This window comes from Balearica regulorum, chromosome 1 (genome assembly GCF_011004875.1).
Source record: "Balearica regulorum gibbericeps isolate bBalReg1 chromosome 1, bBalReg1.pri, whole genome shotgun sequence".
Taxonomy (NCBI): Eukaryota; Metazoa; Chordata; class Aves; order Gruiformes; family Gruidae; genus Balearica; species Balearica regulorum.
Genome location: NC_046184.1, coordinates 58,097,791 through 58,118,386, shown reverse-complemented (window position 1 = coordinate 58,118,386; position 20,596 = coordinate 58,097,791). Strand labels below are relative to the sequence as shown.

The following is a 20,596-nucleotide window of genomic DNA, read 5'->3' as shown; positions in this document are numbered from 1 at the left end:
TTTAAGCAGAATCCACACTTCTAGTGCTACTAGTGGATGGAGACAGTTTCATACAGGTCAGGCTTAGCAACAGCAATGCATCTTTAAGACAACATTCACAATGTAAACTAATGTTTTATTTAATGACCATTTAACTTTATGGCAATAAATTTTCCTTTCAGAAAACATTGCACATAAGGAGAATAATGATGTAAAGGACAGGTTTTGCGTGCAGATCAACACGAAAGAGAACAAGCAGCAAAGTTCAGCCTCTGTTAAGAAATCATTACATCTCATTTACAGAAAAACTAGTTGAGTTTCTTGGAAATTGTTTAAGCAAAATTTAACCATAAAAAGTACTTCTCTCTTCCTCATAATTGTATGGTATCTGATCAGGAACCTAGTTGCCGGACCTATGCTATAAACAGGAAGGTCAGAGAACCAATGAAACATGCCTCTGATGCTGAAGACAACAGCAGGACTGCAAGGGAAACAGAGCACAGGCTGATTTGAAGGGGTAGGGCTGTGGGTGTCCCACTGGCAGTTGCATTTGCACTGACTCCATGTGAGCGATAAATGAGAAAGTCGAATAAACAACCACTTGCTGTGCAGCACCTGCCTTGAAGACCACTCAGCATTCAGGTAAGGCAAATGTGTTGTTACTGTGAGGAAGGAATTGGCAAGGAGCCCTCTCTCCTCAACAAACAAGGACTTAAAAGCCCTGTGAATCAGGTCTGAAAGTGAAGAAATAGGAGGACTGGATCTCTCAATTCACCAGAAGTACATTTTTGTGAGTAGGAGCGGTAAGAGAAGCAAGGAAGTGCTTCTTTTTGGACAGGTTCATGATTCAATGGAACAGCAGGGTGTTCTTTGCATGGATCAGATGGGAGAATCAACATGGATAATTAATTCCTTCTCATAACTTAGGGGCTATTTCTTACTCTCAAGGTGAAGGAAGGAGGTGGAAAATCCTATCATTAGTTCCAAACAGCAAACTTTGTCCTTCTGGTGAAGAGGCAGAAAGTTTTGCCATTAATAAATTATCTTCATATGAAGCTACTCGGAGAGATCATGCCAGTGTTGATGGAAGAGGTGGTTCGGGACCAACAGAAGGCCCAAGACACTCCCAGCTAACCACATGAGTTTTGCTTTCAGCTACAACTGGTGACAAAGAAGGAAGAACAGTGGCTGTTGAGCATGCATTTGAGGTAGAACAGCCAGTGATGCAAGGAGTTGTTGCCTGACATAAGATCATGCTTGTGTGCAAAGGTGTGAAGTTGAGGGAACTCATCAGTCTTCTTCTGGCTCCATGTGTGGTTTTGGGGATTGGAACTATTCGAGGTGAGTTTCAGACTCCCTTTATTTTCTCCTCCTTTCTTTTATATTATTGTTCCTTTTCTTTTAGCCTGCTATTTCTCCATCCTCTCTATTTTCTACTTTCATCTTGGTGACAGAGAAGGAGACTCTGTGAGTGTACACATATGTAGTTACCAGGGCTACAACAAACACTTCAGATTATGTCAATGGAAGAGTTGTGAATAGTATTTAGGCAAGACCCCAAACTTCACGGGCTAGACAATGTTCAAAGGCTGTTAGTATATGTACTTAAATTGTCTAGTCATGAAGTCACATCTGAGTAGGCCTGACTATTACCAGTATGAGCTGTGATTTTGCCTGTCCCATTGTTAGATATCATTTTGATTTACACCAAAAGAAAATTTTTTCCAGCCTGCCTTTTTTTCCTCAACAATAGGTGTCTCTTCATTATGTCTGTTGACTCGTCCTTCCTCCAAGTGATACTCTCCTTTTCTTTAGATTTAGAGCGAGGGCTGGCTGCTTCCTAAGAGACAGGGAGCTGAGAGCTGGTTGATAACACAGCTGGCAGAGCAGAGGCACAGCACCTGTGCAAGTGAGGAACTTAGTCATTACTCTTAAGTGTTGGAGGCTCTGAGGTATTGAATAAAAGATATTGAAATAAAAGATATTGGAAAATGCACCCATTGCACACCTATCTTTCCAGAGATAGATGCATATCTCTGATACTTGGAAGGATTATGCTCCCTTGCCTAACGTGATTCATAGTACCGAATGCCATGGACTCTGTGGTCTTTTAAGCAATAACCCTATGATGACTGAAACAACCTTGTCTTTGCAGCATATTTCACTTTTTGGACCTGAAAGTGACTTGACTTGGGCACAGGTGTTTCTTGCAACCCTAGGGCTGCTAAGAATGGCAAAATCATTCCTTGCCATCTCTTGGCTGCTATTTCTGAAAAACAGAGCTCTCAACCAAGCTGACTGACGCGGTTTAACTGCAGCCGGCAGCTGAGCACCACCCCTCCCCCCGCGGGATGGGGAGGAGAACGGAAAAACAACGGCAAAGCTTCGAGGGTTGGGATAAGGACAGGTTACTGGGACAGCAAGGGAGAGGGAAACAATCAACAACAGTGCTGATAACAGATAATCACAATGGGTGATAACAGAAAGCAATTTACCGATCCAACCCAACACTCAGCCCATCCCGGAGCCACACCAAACCCACCGCTCCCCGACTAGCCCCCTTTTATGGTGAGCATGACGTCACATGGTATGGAATAGCCCCCGGCCAGCTTGGCTCACCTGTCCTGGCTCCTTGGGAAATTAACTCTATCCTAGCCAGAACCAGGACGCTGACCCTGAGTCAGTAGTGCCCATCATAGCAGAGACAGCTCCAGCACCTCTTCTTGGAGTTTGAATTCTCAGGAAAGGGCAGATTCATTTTCCCAGGTTAATAGTGACCTTTCCTCAACACAGACACAGCTCCTCCTTGCACAGAGGTTTTTCACAAAAGAAAAAGGAAAAGCAGATTCTCTGCAAATACACCTATGAGGTATATTTGTTTACTGATAGAAGGGCACAGGTTTTTTTCAGCCACTAGATTTTTGAAATGTGTTTTCCTTATCAGGAAGCTTTCTCCTTCCATGACTTAAATGTCATTGTAGCTAACCAAAGTGAGTGTCTCTCACTTTTACATATGACTTCCTAGAAGCACAACTCCTGCTAAAGCAAGTGGGCTTATTTGGTGGGCACGTGAATGTATTCACCACCATGACAACAACCCACAAAGGCAAAGCTGAATGTCCTGCTTAATGAGGCATCTAGTTTTTTGCCTTAAACAATAAATCACTCACATATTGCACTTACTTCATTTCTATTGAGACATCTCTTGACTGCTAGAAGAGCAGTGAATTGGTGAGAGCATTTGTTCAGCTTTTTTAAAATCTATAATTATGTTCTTAGAAGTTGTTTTTCTAATGTCTCCCAGATTCTTTGTATCATTAAGGGGTACAAAAGTCAACACTACAGCTGCCTACGTCCTGGGGGTCCTCCCATTTGGCTTGGACTCTTTTTTATTGCAAAACTATGCAGAGATTTACCAGGACTCAGAATTATGCTGATCCTAGGACACTGATGCTGATGTGAGTGCTCAGCTAAATAAATACCCATCCAGCATTGCCTGGTTGGTCTTGGCACACTCATTTCCTCCTACTGGGAATATCAAAAGATCATTCATAGGAGACAACAGGCTTTTCATTGGGAAGAGCTGCTCTTTTAAGCTTTCTGTGTTATATTCACGCTTGCTTGACCGGCTTTTCATCTGTGTTCGAGTTTCATAAAGCATCAGGCCTCTGCAGTTCAGGAAGAGAAACAGGTACAATCTGAAGTCTTAGATCACAGTTCACTGTATCAGAATGGCTGTGATTCCTGTCTGGTGGTGGGGAACAGAAAGGGGAAGATGTATTTGAAGTTTTAGCCAGTGTTATGAGGCCCTTTTTCTTCAAAGGCATGAAGTCCAATGAGGCTTAAAAACACCAAGCTTAACCCTTTGGACTTTTGAATTAGAATATTTCTTGAAAATTAATTTTACCTATTACAAAATGATTCCAGCTTTTTTCCACAGGTTGTAGACCAGAATCTTACTTTTCTTGTGTGACCATTTTGATTTACAAACAAGCAGAGGCAAAAAGTTGAGGCTTTCTCAGTCTGAAGAGTCACGATAAAATTCTGATAAATGGCAACATAATGACAGTCCAGCCTATTCTTGAGAGCAGCAGCTGCTCTTGGAGACTTCTGGCCTTCAGGCTTTCCCATGAAGTGCCAAATTTTATTTGTGAAATCCATTCAGTATGAGCTCAACACCACTGGGGATATTCCCAGCAGATCTCATCACTGAGCTCCTCACTTCTCTGTCTCTGCCTTCTCCAGTACAGTAGCAGACCTTGTGGTCATTTTACCATTTCCCACTACCTCTTTCATCCCCATCCGTCTTCTCATTGTTTCCTCATTTCAGAGAGCATCCCAATGCAGACCCTACAGTGTTATAATGACCACTTATCTCTTACAACTTGCACATGGATGGAGTGCTCAGAGGCTCATCAGTTCGTGAATGTGACTCTGATCTCTGACTGCTGTGAAAAGTAAGTGCCTGGATGGTGTTCTGTGAAGGGTCTAAAGGGGCTTGGCTGCTGAACCTAAGTGATGGAGCTGGGCAAAAGGACAGTGGACAGGGCTTGCAGCCAGCGTAATATCTGGCCTGCAGATACATGTGTTATGTCCAGGCTAGGGAGAAAGTTGGATCTGTACAGGATAAGGAAGAACAGGAAGTGGAGCATGCTAATCAAGTTGTTTTCATTATCTTTTCAATCACTTTGCCCTGCTTTTGCTGTGAGAGCACACACACGAAATATGGCAGGATATGGTAATTACTGCATTCTCCGAATGGAGAAGGATGTGTTACACTAGATGCAGTGGTGATAATAACCAATCAGAATGGCAAAGAAGGCTTCTTCTTCCTTATGCCAGTAAGAGCATAGCTATGTTGAAATAATTTCTGCAGAGCAAACTGTGAGAAATATAGAAGTTGTATGTGCATGACTCATTGGGTTTCCTCTCAGAGATGTCTTGCACTATCTTTTTACCGCTTCTGGTAACTTTCAAGAAGAAAACAAAACAGTCAAACTAAGGAGTATGAAGGAGAGAAAGGGATAGAGAAGAAGGAAGAGGTAGGGGAAGGAGAAAAAGAATAATAGTAGAAGCAGGAGATGGAGGAGTAAACAGCAGAGAGATTTGAGAGGGGGAAGAAAACATGAAATAAGAACAAGAAGTTATCTTGGTTTTGTTTTTGAGAAAGAGCAATAGGATTCATTCATGAGTTGACCTGACAGCTGTTGAAGTCAATGGAAAAGGTGCCTCTTACAGTCCCTAGAGCATTGAATCACACTCCAAATGTTAGCAGTTTGCTGTGGAATGAAGTCTACAAACCACAGAAGTGTTTCTGTGGCACAAAGGACTCCACAGTCTGCATGGAAAGAATTTTTTTTTCTAGGAGGACTGCAGTCCCATAGTCCTCACAAAACTTCTGTCTCATCTGCTAGCTGCATTTCTTTGGCTTACCTTCTTTGACTTCTCTAGTGTAACCATAGCATAACATACATATGTACATATGTAAACTGCCAACCCTACTGTTATGAAAGTAACAAGCTTTGCTTGCTAAGGGAAGGTGAGCTAGGAGCTGAGGGTGACAGCAAGAAATTGACCTCATTGACAATGGCATAACCCCATAGTACCACAGTAACAAGAAAAGCAGAACAGTGAGAGTGACGATGATCAGCCATCGATCCAGACTCCCAAGGAAGGCCCTATCCAGTAGCCAGGCTTAAGGTCAAGCTAGGAAGTCAATTCCACAGATCACAATCAGCAACATGTGTCATCAGGCATAGATATGGCTGCATCATAGCTCAGGCAGGGACCAAAGGCAAAGGCCTGAAATTAAAAGCAGCTTCTAAGTGAAGGTGGGGAAACCCTCAGTCAGGCTGATTCCAGCTTGGACAGCCTTGAGCATGGGTAGCGAAACCCCTTTCTGGGGGGAGAGGGGGCATGAAAGAGGTTGTGCTCAGAGCCCAGACACCCACCAACCCAAAAGAGTTATTGTGGGTGTATCTTCCTTTGAGGAAAGGAAGAGAGAATAAAGCAAATGTGCTTGATATTAGAGAATTTATTCATGCCACTTAATGAACTGCAGTAGTATGCCAACATAATGCAGTGATAAACATTGATTTAGAAACAATAGCATGTGGGGAAGGTTTCAGAAACCACACTTTGGGCCATCTAGTCATGCTTTCTTCTGTGTAACCAGGAATGAAGAAATGACCTGCAGGTCCCACAAAGGTGAAAACCATGCTGACTGCCAGAACTTCACAATGCACTGGGTGTGTCTCATCCGTGGATATGAATCAAAAAAATACAGCTTCAAATTTGGCCTAACACTGCAGGCAGAGCTAAATGTCTACTTGTTTCAGAATGGTAAAGACAAACCGCTAAGTTTTGTCTCTATTCTTGAGTATTTAAAACTTTTTCAGATTAATGTGTTGACTATCTAATCCTAAAAAGATGCTTAGGTCAGTGCTTAACCTGAAATGTAAGCAAGAGTGAAGTCCAATGGCCGTAAGCCCATACTACCACCTTCAGCTTCAGTGCAGAGTCTACCTTCAATGACTACAATAGACAAAATGGGAGTAGACCTGCCAGCTAACCAGTGTCTTGGTTGGGATTGGGGGAAGATATCAAAACAGCCTTCTGTTTAAGCACCATGTTCTACATGCATTACAGCATATTCTTTCACAAAGTTGCTACAAAGCTGCACAACAGCACTGCTCTCCATACTTTCCTCTTCTGTTCATGAATATATTTCCTGTCTTGTAGAGCTTGCACTTTGTGGTGAAAAAGAAACATGGATTATTTGTGGCACTCTAGGGAAATTAAATATCCCGATTCTGTCATTCATAGAACATCAGCTAGGCATTTTCTTCTGCTCTTCATCTCCCTGTCCTCACTATCTCCTCTCACGGGTTGTACCTTCACCTTCCAGTTCAGACCCTCCCACCTCAAAACCTCTCAGCCAGCTTGATGAGATCAGGAGACTTCTTGCTGACCTGGAAAGTAGCTGATGGAAGCCAAGCACTGGGCAATGCACTGGAGTATGAAGTCACTTACAAGCGGGATTGGGAGTCCTGGGAGGTAAGAGCGGAGGAGCCGGGCTGCCCTGGTTTGGGCTGCACCCTTTTGGGCGGTTGAGAGCCTGTGGGAAACGTTGTGCAAATGAACGTCCTTTCCATTGTCAGGCACTATGAGGAGATGCCAGAAACGTTGTTTCAGGTCAGGCGGAAGGGGCTCTCTTTCTGTTTGCAAGTGACTTGCCCAGTGAAATACCCATTTGTCCTGAATTGAATGCAAAGATCTGTTCTTCACTGAAAAAAAGCACTGCACTTGGTTTTGAGTTGGAATTGATTTTGCCCTGAATCCCTCCCAAATGGAATTAAAGCACATCCCAGCAGGAGCCTGTGGGGATACATGTGGGAAAATGGCAAAATACATTTGAAGCTGCTTCACCTTCCAGGAGGATGCACTTTGTTTTATCTGTTAATTTTTAAGTGTGCATATCCTCAGCTCCCCAATTTCCTCTCTTCCCCGCTCTCCCTCCTTTCCCCCAACAACAGAACGCTGCCTCGCTCTTGCTCTCCAACACCACACGTTGCCAACTCAGCCGCGAGGACCTTGTCCCGGGGAGCAGCTACGTTGCCCGTGTGCGAGCCAGACCGGGGCGGGCCAGTGGCTCCTCTGGGCAGTACAGCAAGTGGAGCACGGAGGTGTCATGGGAGACCCCTGAAGGTAGCGTGGGATGGAGCGGGGCCATGCAGGGGTGGAAGCGCTGGCTGAGAAGCCAGACCTTTCCTGTCACTTAGCTTGCTCTCATCTTCTCTGAAGGTGGCCTTCATCCCAGGAACCTTCACTGCCTCTTCAATGGTGCAGACCGTCTGACGTGCAGCTGGGAAGTGAAGAAAGCGATCATCACCTCTGTCCTCTTTGGCTTGTTCTTCAGGGCCACTCCAGCATCAGCGTACGTGCTGTGCCCATGGCAGCGTGCCTGTGCCTCTCCCATGGAGTTTCTGTTCTGTCCCACTCCTCCTGGTCTCCACACAACCTCTTTTTCTCCCCTCAGAGAAGAGGAATGCTCTCCTGTGCATGAGAAGGCTTTGCCCCACGTCCCGTATGTGCTCCAGAGCTGTGAGATCCCTGTTAGCAACTACAGCAGCCAGAGCCAGTACCATGTGTCTGTCCGGGCCAAGACGGAGGAGAAACTGATTGAAGCCTATAAGAACAGTGAGTTGCTGTGTTGTTTCTTGCTTCTCCTGGTTGTTTCTTGGACAGATGCCTGGCTGGGCAACTGGGGCTGAGGACAGCAGTGGTGAGGAGAGTGTGTGGGAAGAGGAGGAGACTGGGACTGATGAAGAAAGCAACTGGAAGTTGTGTTAGGCCAGAGGTCTGGGAGAGGTGGCATGTAGGTGTGGAGTTCTTCAGTGGCACTTGTTACTCTGAGGAAGGCGGCAGCAGTGGAAACTGCCATGTAGAAATTTGGGTTGTGAGCAGAGCTTCTTGGTGAGCGATTGTCACCCAGCTGACTTCTCTATGTTTGACCTCCATGAGTGTCCCAGGTGACAGGGAGCTGTGGTGAGAGGTGTTTGTGGGGAGTGTGTCGCTTTGTGAAGTCTCAGGAAGCCACTGGGGCTCCTGTGGGTTTGCGCAGTGGTCCCTGGAGCACTGGAGGAGGTAGGACTCCTCTGCTGCGTGAGGTGTGCCAGGTGGATCATCTCTGCCTGCATGTACCTGGAGGTACTGATGATACTCCCAGGAGCACTGGGAGAGCTCCTGCTGTGGGTGAAAATATCAGGTAGTAGCTCCAAGAGAGCTGAAAATCTCTGGAAATGTGGTGGACCAGTACAGATGTTTCAACTATTGCTTTACTGCTTTTCTGTATTATTGTATTTGACTAGAAAATGAAGATGTGGGGAATTACGAAGTGTTAAAAATCTGAGACCTCTTACCTGGCATAAATCATAGAATCATAGAATGGTTTGGGTTGGAAGGGACCTCAAAGATCATCTAGTTCCAACCCCCCTGCTGTGGGCAGAGTCACCCTCCACTAGACCACGTTGCCCAAAGCCTCATCCAACCTGGCCTTGAACGCTTCCAGGGACAGGGCATCCACAACCTCTCTGGGCAACCTGTTCCAGTGCCTCACCACCCTCACAGTAAAGAATTTCTTTCTAACATCTAATCTAAATCGACCCTCCTTCAGCTTAAACCCTTTACCCCTTGTCCTGTCACTACACTCCCTGATAAACAGTCCCTCACCATCTTTCCTGTAGGCCCCTTCAGGTACTGGTAAGCTGCAATTACATCTCCCTGGAGCCTTCTTTTCTCCAGGCTGAACAGCCCCAACTCTCTCAGCCTGTCCTCCTAGGAGAGGTGCTCCATCCCTCCGATCAGCTTCGTGGCCCTCCTCTGGACTCTCTCCAACAGCTCCATGTCTCTCCTGTACTGGGGCCCCCAGAGCTGGACGCAGTACTCCAGGTGGGGTCTCACAAGAGTGGAGTAGAGGGGCAGAATCACCTCCCTCGACCTGCTGGTCACACCTCTTTTGATGCAGCCCAGGACACAGTTGGCCTTCTGGGCTGCAAGCGCACATTGCCGGCTCATGTTGAGCTTCTCATCAATCAATACCCCCAAGTCCTTCTCCTCGGGGCTGTTTTCAATCCATTCCTCGCCCAGCCTATAGTCGTGCTTTGGATTGCCCCGACCCACGTGCAGGACCTTGCACTTGGCCTTGTTGAACTTCATGTGGTTCGCACGGGCCCACTTCTCCAGCCTGTCAAGGTCCCTCTGGATGGCATCCCTTCCCTCCAGCGTGTCGACCACACCACACAGCTTGGTGTCGTCGGCAAACTTGCTGAGGGTGCACTCGATCTCACTGTCCATGTCACCGACAAAGATGTTGAACAGTGCCGGTCCCAGTACCGACCCCTGAGGAACGCACTCATCACCGTTCTCCACTTGGACATTGAGTTGTTGACCACAACTCTTTGAGTGCAACCATCCAGCCAATTCCTTATCCACTGAGTGGTCCATCCATCGAATCCATGTCTCTCCAATTTAGAGACAAGGACGTCATGCAGGACAGTGTCAAATACTTTGCACAAGTCCAGGCAGATGATGTCAGTCACTTTTCCCTTATCCACCAATGCTGTAAGCCCATCATAGAAGGCCACCAAATTTGTCAGGCACGATTTGCCCTTAGTGAAGCTGTGTTGACTGTCACCGGTCACCTCCTTATCTTCCATGTACCTAAGCATAGTCTCCAGGAGGGTCTGCTCCATAATCTTACCAGGCACAGAGGTGAGACTGACCAGCCTGTAGTTCCCTGGGTCTTCCTTTTTACCCTTCTTAAAAATGGGGGTTATGTTCCCCCCTCTTCCAGTTAGCGGGAACTTCGCTGGACTGCCAGGACATCTCAAATATGATGGAGAGTGGCCTGGCCACGTCATCCGCCAGTTCCCTCAAGGCCTGCGGATGCAACTCATCAACATTGTTTTCAGTCTCTGGAAACCACTCTGAGTGGTGAAAGAAAGTGCTGGACCAGTATATTGAGAAGTACTCTGAGACATTCTGTGTCTTCCAGTTAAGGTGCTGCCACCTGCAAATGTGTCAGTAACAGCGACAGAGAACCAAGAGTATGAACTGTGGTGGATAAAACGCTCTTTCGAATATGGCTACATAAACCAGAAATACCAAGTCGAGTACTGGAAAAAGAACCAATACAAAAAGGTAAGTCTTAGAAGTGCAGGAGTCCTGGATTTCTCTTTGCTGGGCAAAAGGGAAAGACAGTTCCTTTCACTCCAACATTTGTGCTTTCTTCTTCTCCCCAGACTGTCCAGACGTTAAACATCAGCAATGATGAACCTCCCTTCATCCTCACCCTGCAGATGCTGGCATCATCTACAGAGTATAGGGGGAAAATGCGTGCAAGAGTGAATATGCCTGTGGATTACAAGGGGCCTTGGAGTGAATGGAGTGAGGAGTTTGCCTGGACAACTGGGAATGGTACTTTTCATGTAGGCTGCTTCTGTAAGGTTTTGTGGGCTGTTAATGGCTGAAACGCCTCTACAGAAAAATACATTCTCTCAGCTGGGGTTGTAGTTAGGCCCAGCCATGAGCTAGCTGGGGTCGCTTAACAAGGTAGCTGTCGTGTCTGCATCCTTGCACCCTTGCAGTACAGCAGCAATGCTGACGAAGGTGGTGATGGAGGTGAGCAGGAACAACCTCCTTTTGATCTTCTTTCCTACTCCCCTTCACAAGGTGAGTACAACCAACCGTAAAGTTTTCCAGATGGAGACTCAGGCCAAGATCCTTCCCAAAGATCCATCCTTGTTTCCTGATTCCAGTAGTCCATTCTGCTGTCAGTGCCTGAAGAGCGCGAGACTGCAAGAAGACGGAATATAATCCATCAGTCTTTTATGTTTGCAGAGTGACCATAGAGTTGTGCAAAACACACAGCAGACTCTGCTGGAGACAGGAACCTTGACATGATTTTACTGTTTCTGGACTTCGGGGCAGAACGTCTGCTATCAGTATGGTCTTGTGCCCAAAGTAATAGGATCTTACATCGTTTGTCCTGGGGAAGCCTGTAGTGGTACGCTAGTAGGAAAATTTTGATGAGTGTAGGCAGGAAGAAATTGGTATGTTGTTGATGATCATTTATGGCCATGAGCAGAGGAAGGTCTGTCTTAGAAACTCTCTGAGAGCCCATCTCTTCAGGACTGTACAGAGTGAAGCAGACCTGAGATGCCTGAAGACATGCCTATTGTTCATCGTGGGGTAAGGTGCCTAACCATCTTTTTATTAGCATAAATTGTTTGCTCTGATCTCAGTGAAAAATAAAAAAGTATCCGTACAGGCAACGATGAACTCCTTTGGTCAGTAAGCAGTTCAGGCCACGCTTGGTCTGCCTCACTCTGGAGGAGGGTACCGCAACAGTCTGAAGGCCTCATGATCCTATCGCTTGACATGCTCCTACATTTCCCTGATCTGCTTGCATGAAGAGTGACCAGAGTGAACAACCTGCAGCCCCTCTGCAGGTGGATACCTATTTCTCTCTTCTCTGTTTCAGTTCTGCCACCAGTGGTTCTGCCGGTGATGCTGCCAGTCCTCCTCATCGCTTTGCTGGCAGTTGCTTATTGCAGCTCTAAGTATTTCCTCAGGTAGGCTTGCATTGCGACTAGGAGATTTAGCAGCGCGTTGGGCGTGTGGGTGGCATAAAGACTGAGCGAGGCACTGCTTGTCCCCCACGACAGATGGAGCCTTGGTGTGCAATGGGCAGCCTTGTGCGTGTCTGTGCAAGGGTGAGAGTCGGGTGGTGGCATGCCAGGGCCTTGGTGGTGCCTCGCTGTGCAGAGCAGCAGAGTGTTCAGGGCGCAGGGCTTTTCTGGTTGTAGCCACATGGAGAAGCAAATCTTGAAAACTCTGTGGTGGTGGTGGTGTTGTTGCAGAAAGAAGAAAATGTGGGAGGAAAAGATTCCGAACCCCAGCAAGAGTCTCCTGATCCAGAGCTACCAGGGGGTAAGGGGGAACTGTACCTTGAAAGCTGCTTCCGGAGAAGTATGACATAGATTTAATCCAGGGTGAAAAGAATGAAGGGAGGGATGTGTTGGGATGTCTGGTTGAAGGGGAGCTGCCAACTCAGGGTCTGGACTGCCACTGAGAAGACTGCTGTCCTGTCTAGGAGGATTATGGATCCTGGCTGAGCATCATGAAACTCTTCACTAGTGACTTCGGTCTTCTGCCTATTTTCCTACCTTAGTATCCAGGACCTGAGAGTTGAAAAATAAAACCAACTCTCCCCTCTGAAGCACCTGGCCAGTTTTGCCATCTCTTGCCTCCAAAATACCTCTTAGACTCCTTATACATGAAACCTATTGTCCCTAGATGGACTTGACCTTTCTCTGCACCTGGTCGGGATGTTGCCTGACTCTCTTCAGTGCTACCTTCTATAGGCTTTGCATGATTACCTCCCTGTACACTTCTCTGCAGTTGCAGGAGGTTGACTTTGTATTGTGCGAGCTCTATTTCCTTCTACATGCTATTCCTGGACATGGACATTTTCGTCCGTGTAAGGAAGGAGAGGGCAAAGAAAAGCAGATGTGTAGTTTGCACAGTTGTATCTTTGGAGGCATTTTTAAAAGTAAAAGTGGCTTCATTTTTTTTCCATCTCTCTCCCTCACCCATTTCCTGATTTCATCTGCAAGGGCCATGCAAATCTTGTGAGACAAAGAAATTATATCCCAATAGGTGGATATCGCCAAAAGAGGCCCTACATGGAGCATATTTGGAGTTTTATGAAAACAGTGGCTAGGTTCCTTCCTGGAGCTCAGTCTTGCATGTTTCAGTTCCTCACTATCGTAATTCCATAATCTTAACTATCTGTGAGTCTCCCCTGGAATCACTGGATTTGTATTTGATCTCACATCTCTAATGTCTTTATCTCCTTAAGGCAATGCTGCTAATCTCCATTCTACAGACAGAGAGCTCATGCTATTTTTGCCACTGTGTTTTATCTTCTGCTTAAGCTAAATGACTTCCACCTCATTTCTGGCTTCCTGCAGTGCAAGTCAGTGATGTACAACTCCAGGGAAGAGTGGTCTTTGCAAAGATTAAGTTAACAGTTCTCCAATTGCAACATTTTTAGCTTTCCATCCCTGTCTTCTCTATCAATCAGCCTCACCTCCTACCTTGCAAGTCCTTTTGCCCCATTTTATATTTTTACCTTAAGTGGAATGCCTGGTATTAGCATTGCTCTTGAGGGTGCTGCACATGGTGGGCTGTCATGGTCCTCAGCTAACTGTTCATCTGGCACCCAGGATTTCTCAGCCCCTTAGTCAGTCAGCAAGCAATATCTTTCAGGCATGCATCCAGTCAGCAGTTGATAAAGGGGAAGTGTGGTACATCAGACTGCTTTACATGATGCATATCTGCATGTTTTGGAGGCTCTGATAAATCCTCCTTGCAGATCAATCATTGTTCTAAAGTTCTTGCTAATTTGGCTGTCGACAGACTTCATCAGCTTCTGTTTCTGCCCACCCACAATAATCAACGTCTGTACAAGGCCATCCAACCACTCTAAAAAAGCAGCACAGTAGCTTTGTCACCTATCTCATACCCAGCTCTCCATCCACAAGTGCCGTCTGTCAGTCTTGTGGTTTTGAGAGTTTTCATCCCTGTAGTAAATTCTCTTATCCTAAACTTTGGAAACATCCCAGCAATACTGTTTCTCTGGTCAGTCAGTACAGAATGGCAGTCATTTTAGCTCTACAGGTGAAATGTTGCCCAGAGTGTCCTCATGTGCTGCTCAGTCAGAGTAGGAATTGCACAAAAGAGCAGCTTTGAGGTTTATTGTGACAGGAACCTGCAGCTGCAGCAGCCCTGCACTCCAATGCTGCATAAAGATGGGTCAGGGATAGACAATGTGGAAGTGAAGGAATAGTCTTCTGGGGGACAGGACATACTTTGTAGCCACAGTGGTGGGATTGCCCATCTTTGAAGGTGCCAGGAAGGTGCCCACCTGGTGGAGGTGCCAGGAATACTTTCAGATTGACACTTCTTTAACCTGTATCAATCTATTAAAGATTGCCTGTAGCAATGTTTCTACTGTGTTTGGGTGGGGAAACAGCATGGCCCTAAAAAATGAGAACAGCAAAGTTGTTGGGACAAAAGTTATTTAGAAAAGATTACTTCCATAACACAGGTTGATATACTGTTAAACTAATTATACAATGTGAATGCCTGGAAGCTCATTCTTGTCCTAACTGTATATCACAAATGTGCTGCCAGAGTTCTTGTGCCCATGGCTCCTGGCTCTTCCTGGCATTACTTAACGTGATCTCTCTTTTCTCAGAAGTGTTAACAATGTTTATTTTCTCTCTTCAGGAAGCTGCCAGCCAACGGCCAGCCAGCCTGGTGCCCTTCAATGAGCAGAACACTTCTGAGGAGGTGGAGCAGATTAACTGCCTTCAAGTGCTGGATGGGTAAGTAAGCAGCCTGCTCCCTACTGCATTCTTGAAAAGTTCTTTACTAACCATGATGTAAGAGCAGGCTATGCATGGATATCGCCTATCGCAATAGGGAGGACAAAGCATTTTCACCTGTATAACTTCCAAGTATCTATGGAAATTGTAATGAATTGTTGCAGCTGCAGACCTTGACTTCCCTGGCTGGAAGTCTGAGGATAAGAAAACTGCTCCATTTCTTCCTCTGCATTTCCTTTGGAAATAGGTTTGAATAAAAAGCATTGATGTAACAGGGTGGAAATCTTGTTGGCTGAATTCCTCCCAGCCCGCCTGAACACAACTTCCCTCTCATGAAAATACACATATTCCCTTACCTTGTCATCCTCTAGAAATTATATACTTTCTGCTCCTTGAAGCTTAGTCTGACTTTGAAAGTGGAATGTGAGCAACGAAGAGCTGCAGTGGTCCCGGCCAGTGTGCAGCTGATTGAAATAGCTCCAAATTGTCCATACAGCCTCAAATTTGTGTCAGGTCTTTAAAGATGGAGTGGGGAGGTGACCATAGTGCTCTGTTCAGGAAACTATCCTAAGTTGCAGAGCAGTTGGGGAGGCTGACACAAATTAAATTGACTCATGGGTTGCATGATAATTACCTGCCTCTTAGGAGAGAGGGTCAGCTCTTTTTAATATATACTTTTGTAAGTCATGTGAAGGAAAGATGGATTATGTTTGTTACTTCTTTGAAATCTTTGTCTCCTCCCTTTATCTAGCTCCACATTCAGTGCTTGTAAGAGACAGGGGCCCTTTATTTTGAAGAACTGCAAAGCATCACTGAAAGCTTGAGAGCTGCATAAATGCTGACGCTAGCACTCACATTGCCTGAGCATATACTGCTAAATAAATCAGGGCCAAGATGTAGTATCAAGCACTGCCTTGTAACTGCTTGCACTGCTTTGTTGTCAGCACTCTCCCTGCCACGCTTTGGCCTATGCCAACTAGTGCTCTCCCAGATAACATCCTGGCACAGTTTGGGAAATAGCACAGGGTAGCAACCATTCCCGGTGCGCAACATGGACACAACTGTACCAGCTTGGGCTGTGTCCAGTCTCCTTCAACAGTATTCTAGCAGGCTTTGCACCCAGGCCGTGCAACACACATCCTGTGTCACACTATGAATACAGCTGTAACACAGTGGTCACATTATGTTGTGCACTTTGAACTGAAAAAACAGACACAAAACCTTAGTTGTGTTTTAGACTGCAGAGACACTGTGGGAGACCCAGAAGACTACCATGGCTATACAGTGTGGACACAGCCAGTCTATGACATTTTACCAGATGGCCAAAAAATGGTCCTTGGCTCTGTTTTACTTACAGCAAAAACCATAGATTTTCTCAAAAGCTGATTTGTGCTTGCATATCTTGGCATTGAGAAAAGTTGGCGGGAGACAGTTGATTTCTTGCCGTGGCACAGAAAAGGCTGAGGCTTGGATCTTCTAAGGAAGGTACAAGAGATGTGGCCAAAGGTTCCTTCTGGTTTCCTGGAAGACAGGGTATCCACTTAAAGCATCTCCTGTTTATATGCAGTTACCTCCTTAAAGAGCTGTCAGTTAGAGAGCTGCCAATAGCAGCTAAGTCCTCTGTTTTTTTCACCTGAACAGGATGACTAAGAGTCCAGCAGAGTTCCACGGAGCTGAGGCAAAGACAGTGCAGTTTTCCCATGCTACCCTGGCTCCACAAAACTCCTGTCAGACTTCCGGAGTGCTACATGAAACCTCACTTTCACTGTCCGCACTTGTCTGCCCACTGGATCAGACTGCTGGTCCATCCTGCCTGTCTACCAGGCATCCATGCAAGAGTGCTCATGCAAGTACTGCTTCCCAGACTTGCTTTGCTTTCAATGGTCCATACTTGTACAGCCCAGTGATGTCCTCCCAGCCTGATATGCATCAGACCCTGGAAGTGGACCCAGTGGGAGTTCGTGAGAAATCAGGTTCCCTTCAGTATGTGACCCTCCCAAAGGAAGACTGTTCCCAGGCAAGAACAGCCAGGAGCAGGTCCTCCACAGCCCTTCCCGCTCCCCCATCAGAAGGAAATGATGCAGCACCTCAACAATGAGAAACAAGTCTCACCGGCCCCACCAGCCTGGGGGGAAGGCACAAACATGAGAACAGAAGAGCAGAAATCTCCAAAGGCTCTTAGCTGTATCGCATCTCCTCAGCAGTGCCCCTTGGAGTACCTCACCCCAGAGAGCCTGTTACTGCCATCAGCCAGCGACTCCAGCCCTCCGCCACCGGTCACTGCTGGGGAGTTACCTCATGATTCACAGGAGCCCCAGCCCCGCAGTGACCACTCTTGCCATGAGCTTTCTCCTGGGAAAACTGGTGTCATGGTCCCAGTTTCAGGTCAAGCACCAACCTCTTCTCCTGAATTGCACCTGGATGTGTTTGGAGACCCTTTAGGTCTCCATGGACATTCAGAATCCACAAAAATGTCATTACCTATTTTTTGAAAAGGAGTATTTTTTTTCCCAAAAAGCCTGTGTTGGAGAACTACATAGATATATTTAATCCTGGCAGCACCATAACAGTTCTCCTCCACTATGGGCAATTGCTACCCTGTCCCCAGCCTAAAACCCAGTAAGAATGTGCAGATGAGTCAGAAAGATCCTCAAGTGTATTGGGTTTGTATGGCAAGGTTTTGGTAGCGGGGAGGCTACAGAGGTGGCTTCTGTGAGACGATGCCATAAGCTTCCCCTGTGTCTGACAGAGCCAGTTCTATCTGGCTCCAAGACAGACCCACCACTGGCCAAAGATGAGCCCATCAGTGACGCTGATAGCACCTCTCTGATAGCATATTTAAGAAAGGGTAAAAACTGCTGCATAACAGTTGCAGACAGGGAGGAGTGAGAAGATGTGAGAGGAACAACTCTGCAGGCACCAAGGTCAGTGAAGAAGAAGGGCGAGGAGGTGCTCCAGGTGCTGGGGCAGAGATTCCCCTGCAGCCTGTGGAGAAGACCATGGTGAGGCAGGCTGTCCCTCTGCAGCCCATGGAGGTTGATGGTGGAGCAGATATCCACCTGCAGCCCGTGGAAGACCCCACACCGGAGCAGGTGGATGTACCCCAAAGGAGGCTGTGACCCCGTGGGAAGCCCATGCTGGAGCAGGCTCCTGGCAGGGCCTGTGGCCCCAAGAGGAGATCACAGTAGAGCAGGTTTGCTGGCAGGACTTGTGACCCCGTGGGGGACCCATACTGGAGCAGTCTGTTCCTGAAGGACTGCACCCCGTGGAGGGGACCCATGCTGGAGCAGTTTGTGAAGAACTGCAGCCCATGGGAAGAATTCATTTTGAAAAAGTTCATCTGTGGGTGGGATCCCACGTTGGAGCAGGGGAAGAGCATGAGGAGGAAGAAGCAGCAGAGACAACATGTGATGAACTGACTGCAACCCCCATTCCCCATCCCCCTGTGCTGCTTAGGGGGACGAGGTAGAGAAATTGAGAATGAAGTTGAGCCTAGAAGAAGAGAGGGGTGGGGGGGAGATGGTTTAAGATTTGGCTTTTTATGTCTCATTATCCGACTCTGATTCGATTGGCAGTAAGTTAAATTAATTTCCCCAAGTCAAGTCTGTTTTGCCCATGATGGTAATTGGTGAGTGATCTCTCCCTTTCCTTGTCTCGAATCACAAGCCTTTCGTCATATTTTTCTCCCCCTGTCCACTTGAGGAGGGGAGTAATAGAGTGGCTTTGGGGGGCACCTGGTGGGCAGCCAAGGTCAACCCACCACATCAGGTAAATAAGTTTTGGAAATCCATTAAAATTATCAGATAGCCTGCACATGATGGGGGATCCATCAGTGGCAAGGAAGACAAAGCACAGAATATTGAGGTGATTCAGATATTCAGAGGACTAAAGAAAGCTGTTGTGGAAAGGAAAGTAGCCAGCTTTGAGATTCAGAAAAGCCTGTTAGAGTTGTAGGGGTCTTAGATAACCAAGAAAAAAATTTGAACTATTACACCATTATAATCCTATTTTCTTTCCACAAACGTTACCTCTCCCCTTCAGCTTCTAGTCCAACATAGTGAAAGATAGCATGCGACCCTACCCCTTTCTTAGTTATATTAATGTATTTGGTAAAAGGGACAGGCCATAATTACCATGTACCTGCATTTAGATAGGCTCACATTCCCCTGATAGGTGTGATTGGCAGAGGAAGAAGCCAGATTTAGCCAGGGCTCCTTTCTAAAAATAGGTAATCAATTTCAGTTCAAGGCTCTCAGGTTATAGGAAAATAAAATGATTTTGCTTGGACACATAATGAGCTTGGATAATCAGTTTTCCTGCTCAAGAGCAATGAATCCAAGGGTTTAAAAGAAAAGGAATATTATTAAAAGGGATAAAATGGCAAGTCAGCATAAACACTGGTAGGCTTGTTTAGTAAAATCAGTGATATGACCCAAAAGCTTCTTGGTTATGTAGCCCATTCCCCTGTTTTGCCCAGATCTGAGAGAGTCCATTGTCCATCTGTAAGGAGATGTTCCTCTTAACCTCCCTTACTGTTTCCAAGTGTGGTGATCCCACCTCTGATGCTGGGTCGCTGCTCTTGGCAGCTTTGACCGACAAAGCCTTGGTTCTGTCTGCAGTCCCACCACGCTGCCCCCTCAACATTTCAGATCTTCAGAGAGGAGTCTGTGGCAAACAAAACCCAAAGAGAACCCTGAGCAAAATACCGTTTGTGTTTGTTTTTCTTTTTAACTTGCTCCATGGCTCCTTTGCTCTACCACTGTGAAGGGGAACCCCACAAGCAATTCCTAACCCTCAAAACACCATTGTCTCTTGATGGATAATAGCATTTTAAATACCTTCAAACATAAGAAACAATTGTATTTCAACTCCAGTGTGCAAGAGTGAAATCTACTGAAGTCAATTCACTTGCTGCCTCTTTGTTGTGATCTCTAGACATTTCAAGCAGCGCTGGATTGATTTCTCTTTTATCCCATTATAGGCAGGATCAGCAGTAAGTACTCCATTCTTTTAGGAATACTGGGCTTACCTCAGGATAGATGTAGCTCTGAATTGAAATTTTATTTCAGTGCAAGCTTTACAGCATAAAGGACTGATTTTAATAGAAGGCTAAAGACTGATAAGAGTTCTTGCAGTGACTAACTCCTGTTCTTACAGTTGTTATCATTTATTTAATAAGCCATCCAAAATAATTTGCAGTGGAGATACCAAAGGTTGGAATTGTCCAGGATAGCACAAGATAGGCAGAAGTCAGAAGGTTAAATGAAAACTTAAAAAGAAAAAAAAAAAAAAAGAAGATTGGCTGGAGAACAGGATTTTTTTATTAAAAGTGATATCCTGCAGAATAATCTGTGCCTCAACTGCAAGGACACATAAGCCTAAACTGGGTAATACCCATTTCTGCAAGAAATACTAGAAGGTAGGAGGAGAGTGATGCAGAAGCTTGGATTTCAAAATTTCAAATTTCTTCTATTTCAAATTTCTATACTATGATTATCCATTTTTTCAAGTGCATTGACTGTTTACAAATGACCAAAACAGTTCTTAAATAGCTATTTTGGTGAAAAGTTTAGCTAAACCAGAGAAGAACCCATTTTTTCCAAAGTTCTGCCCTATCAGATAAAAACATTGGCTCAGAGCTGCCACCCAATGATCAGACCTTG

General features: G+C 45.9%; 1 protein-coding gene across 1 annotated transcript; it reads left to right on the top strand.

Annotated features, from left to right (window-relative positions):
• Positions 1 to 453: 453 nt before the first annotated feature.
• CSF2RB (colony stimulating factor 2 receptor subunit beta) lies at positions 454 to 20,181 on the top strand. The gene is given in 15 exon segments (XM_075753088.1): positions 454 to 621; positions 1,135 to 1,320; positions 4,310 to 4,436; positions 6,155 to 6,321; positions 6,887 to 7,035; positions 7,515 to 7,686; positions 7,783 to 7,915; positions 8,018 to 8,178; positions 10,535 to 10,680; positions 10,782 to 10,956; positions 12,023 to 12,113; positions 12,402 to 12,471; positions 14,836 to 14,933; positions 16,575 to 16,934; positions 16,936 to 20,181. Coding segments are annotated over 14 exon segments (2,427 nt in total). The 5' UTR covers positions 454 to 621; positions 1,135 to 1,232; the 3' UTR covers positions 17,426 to 20,181.
• Positions 20,182 to 20,596: the final 415 nt, after the last annotated feature.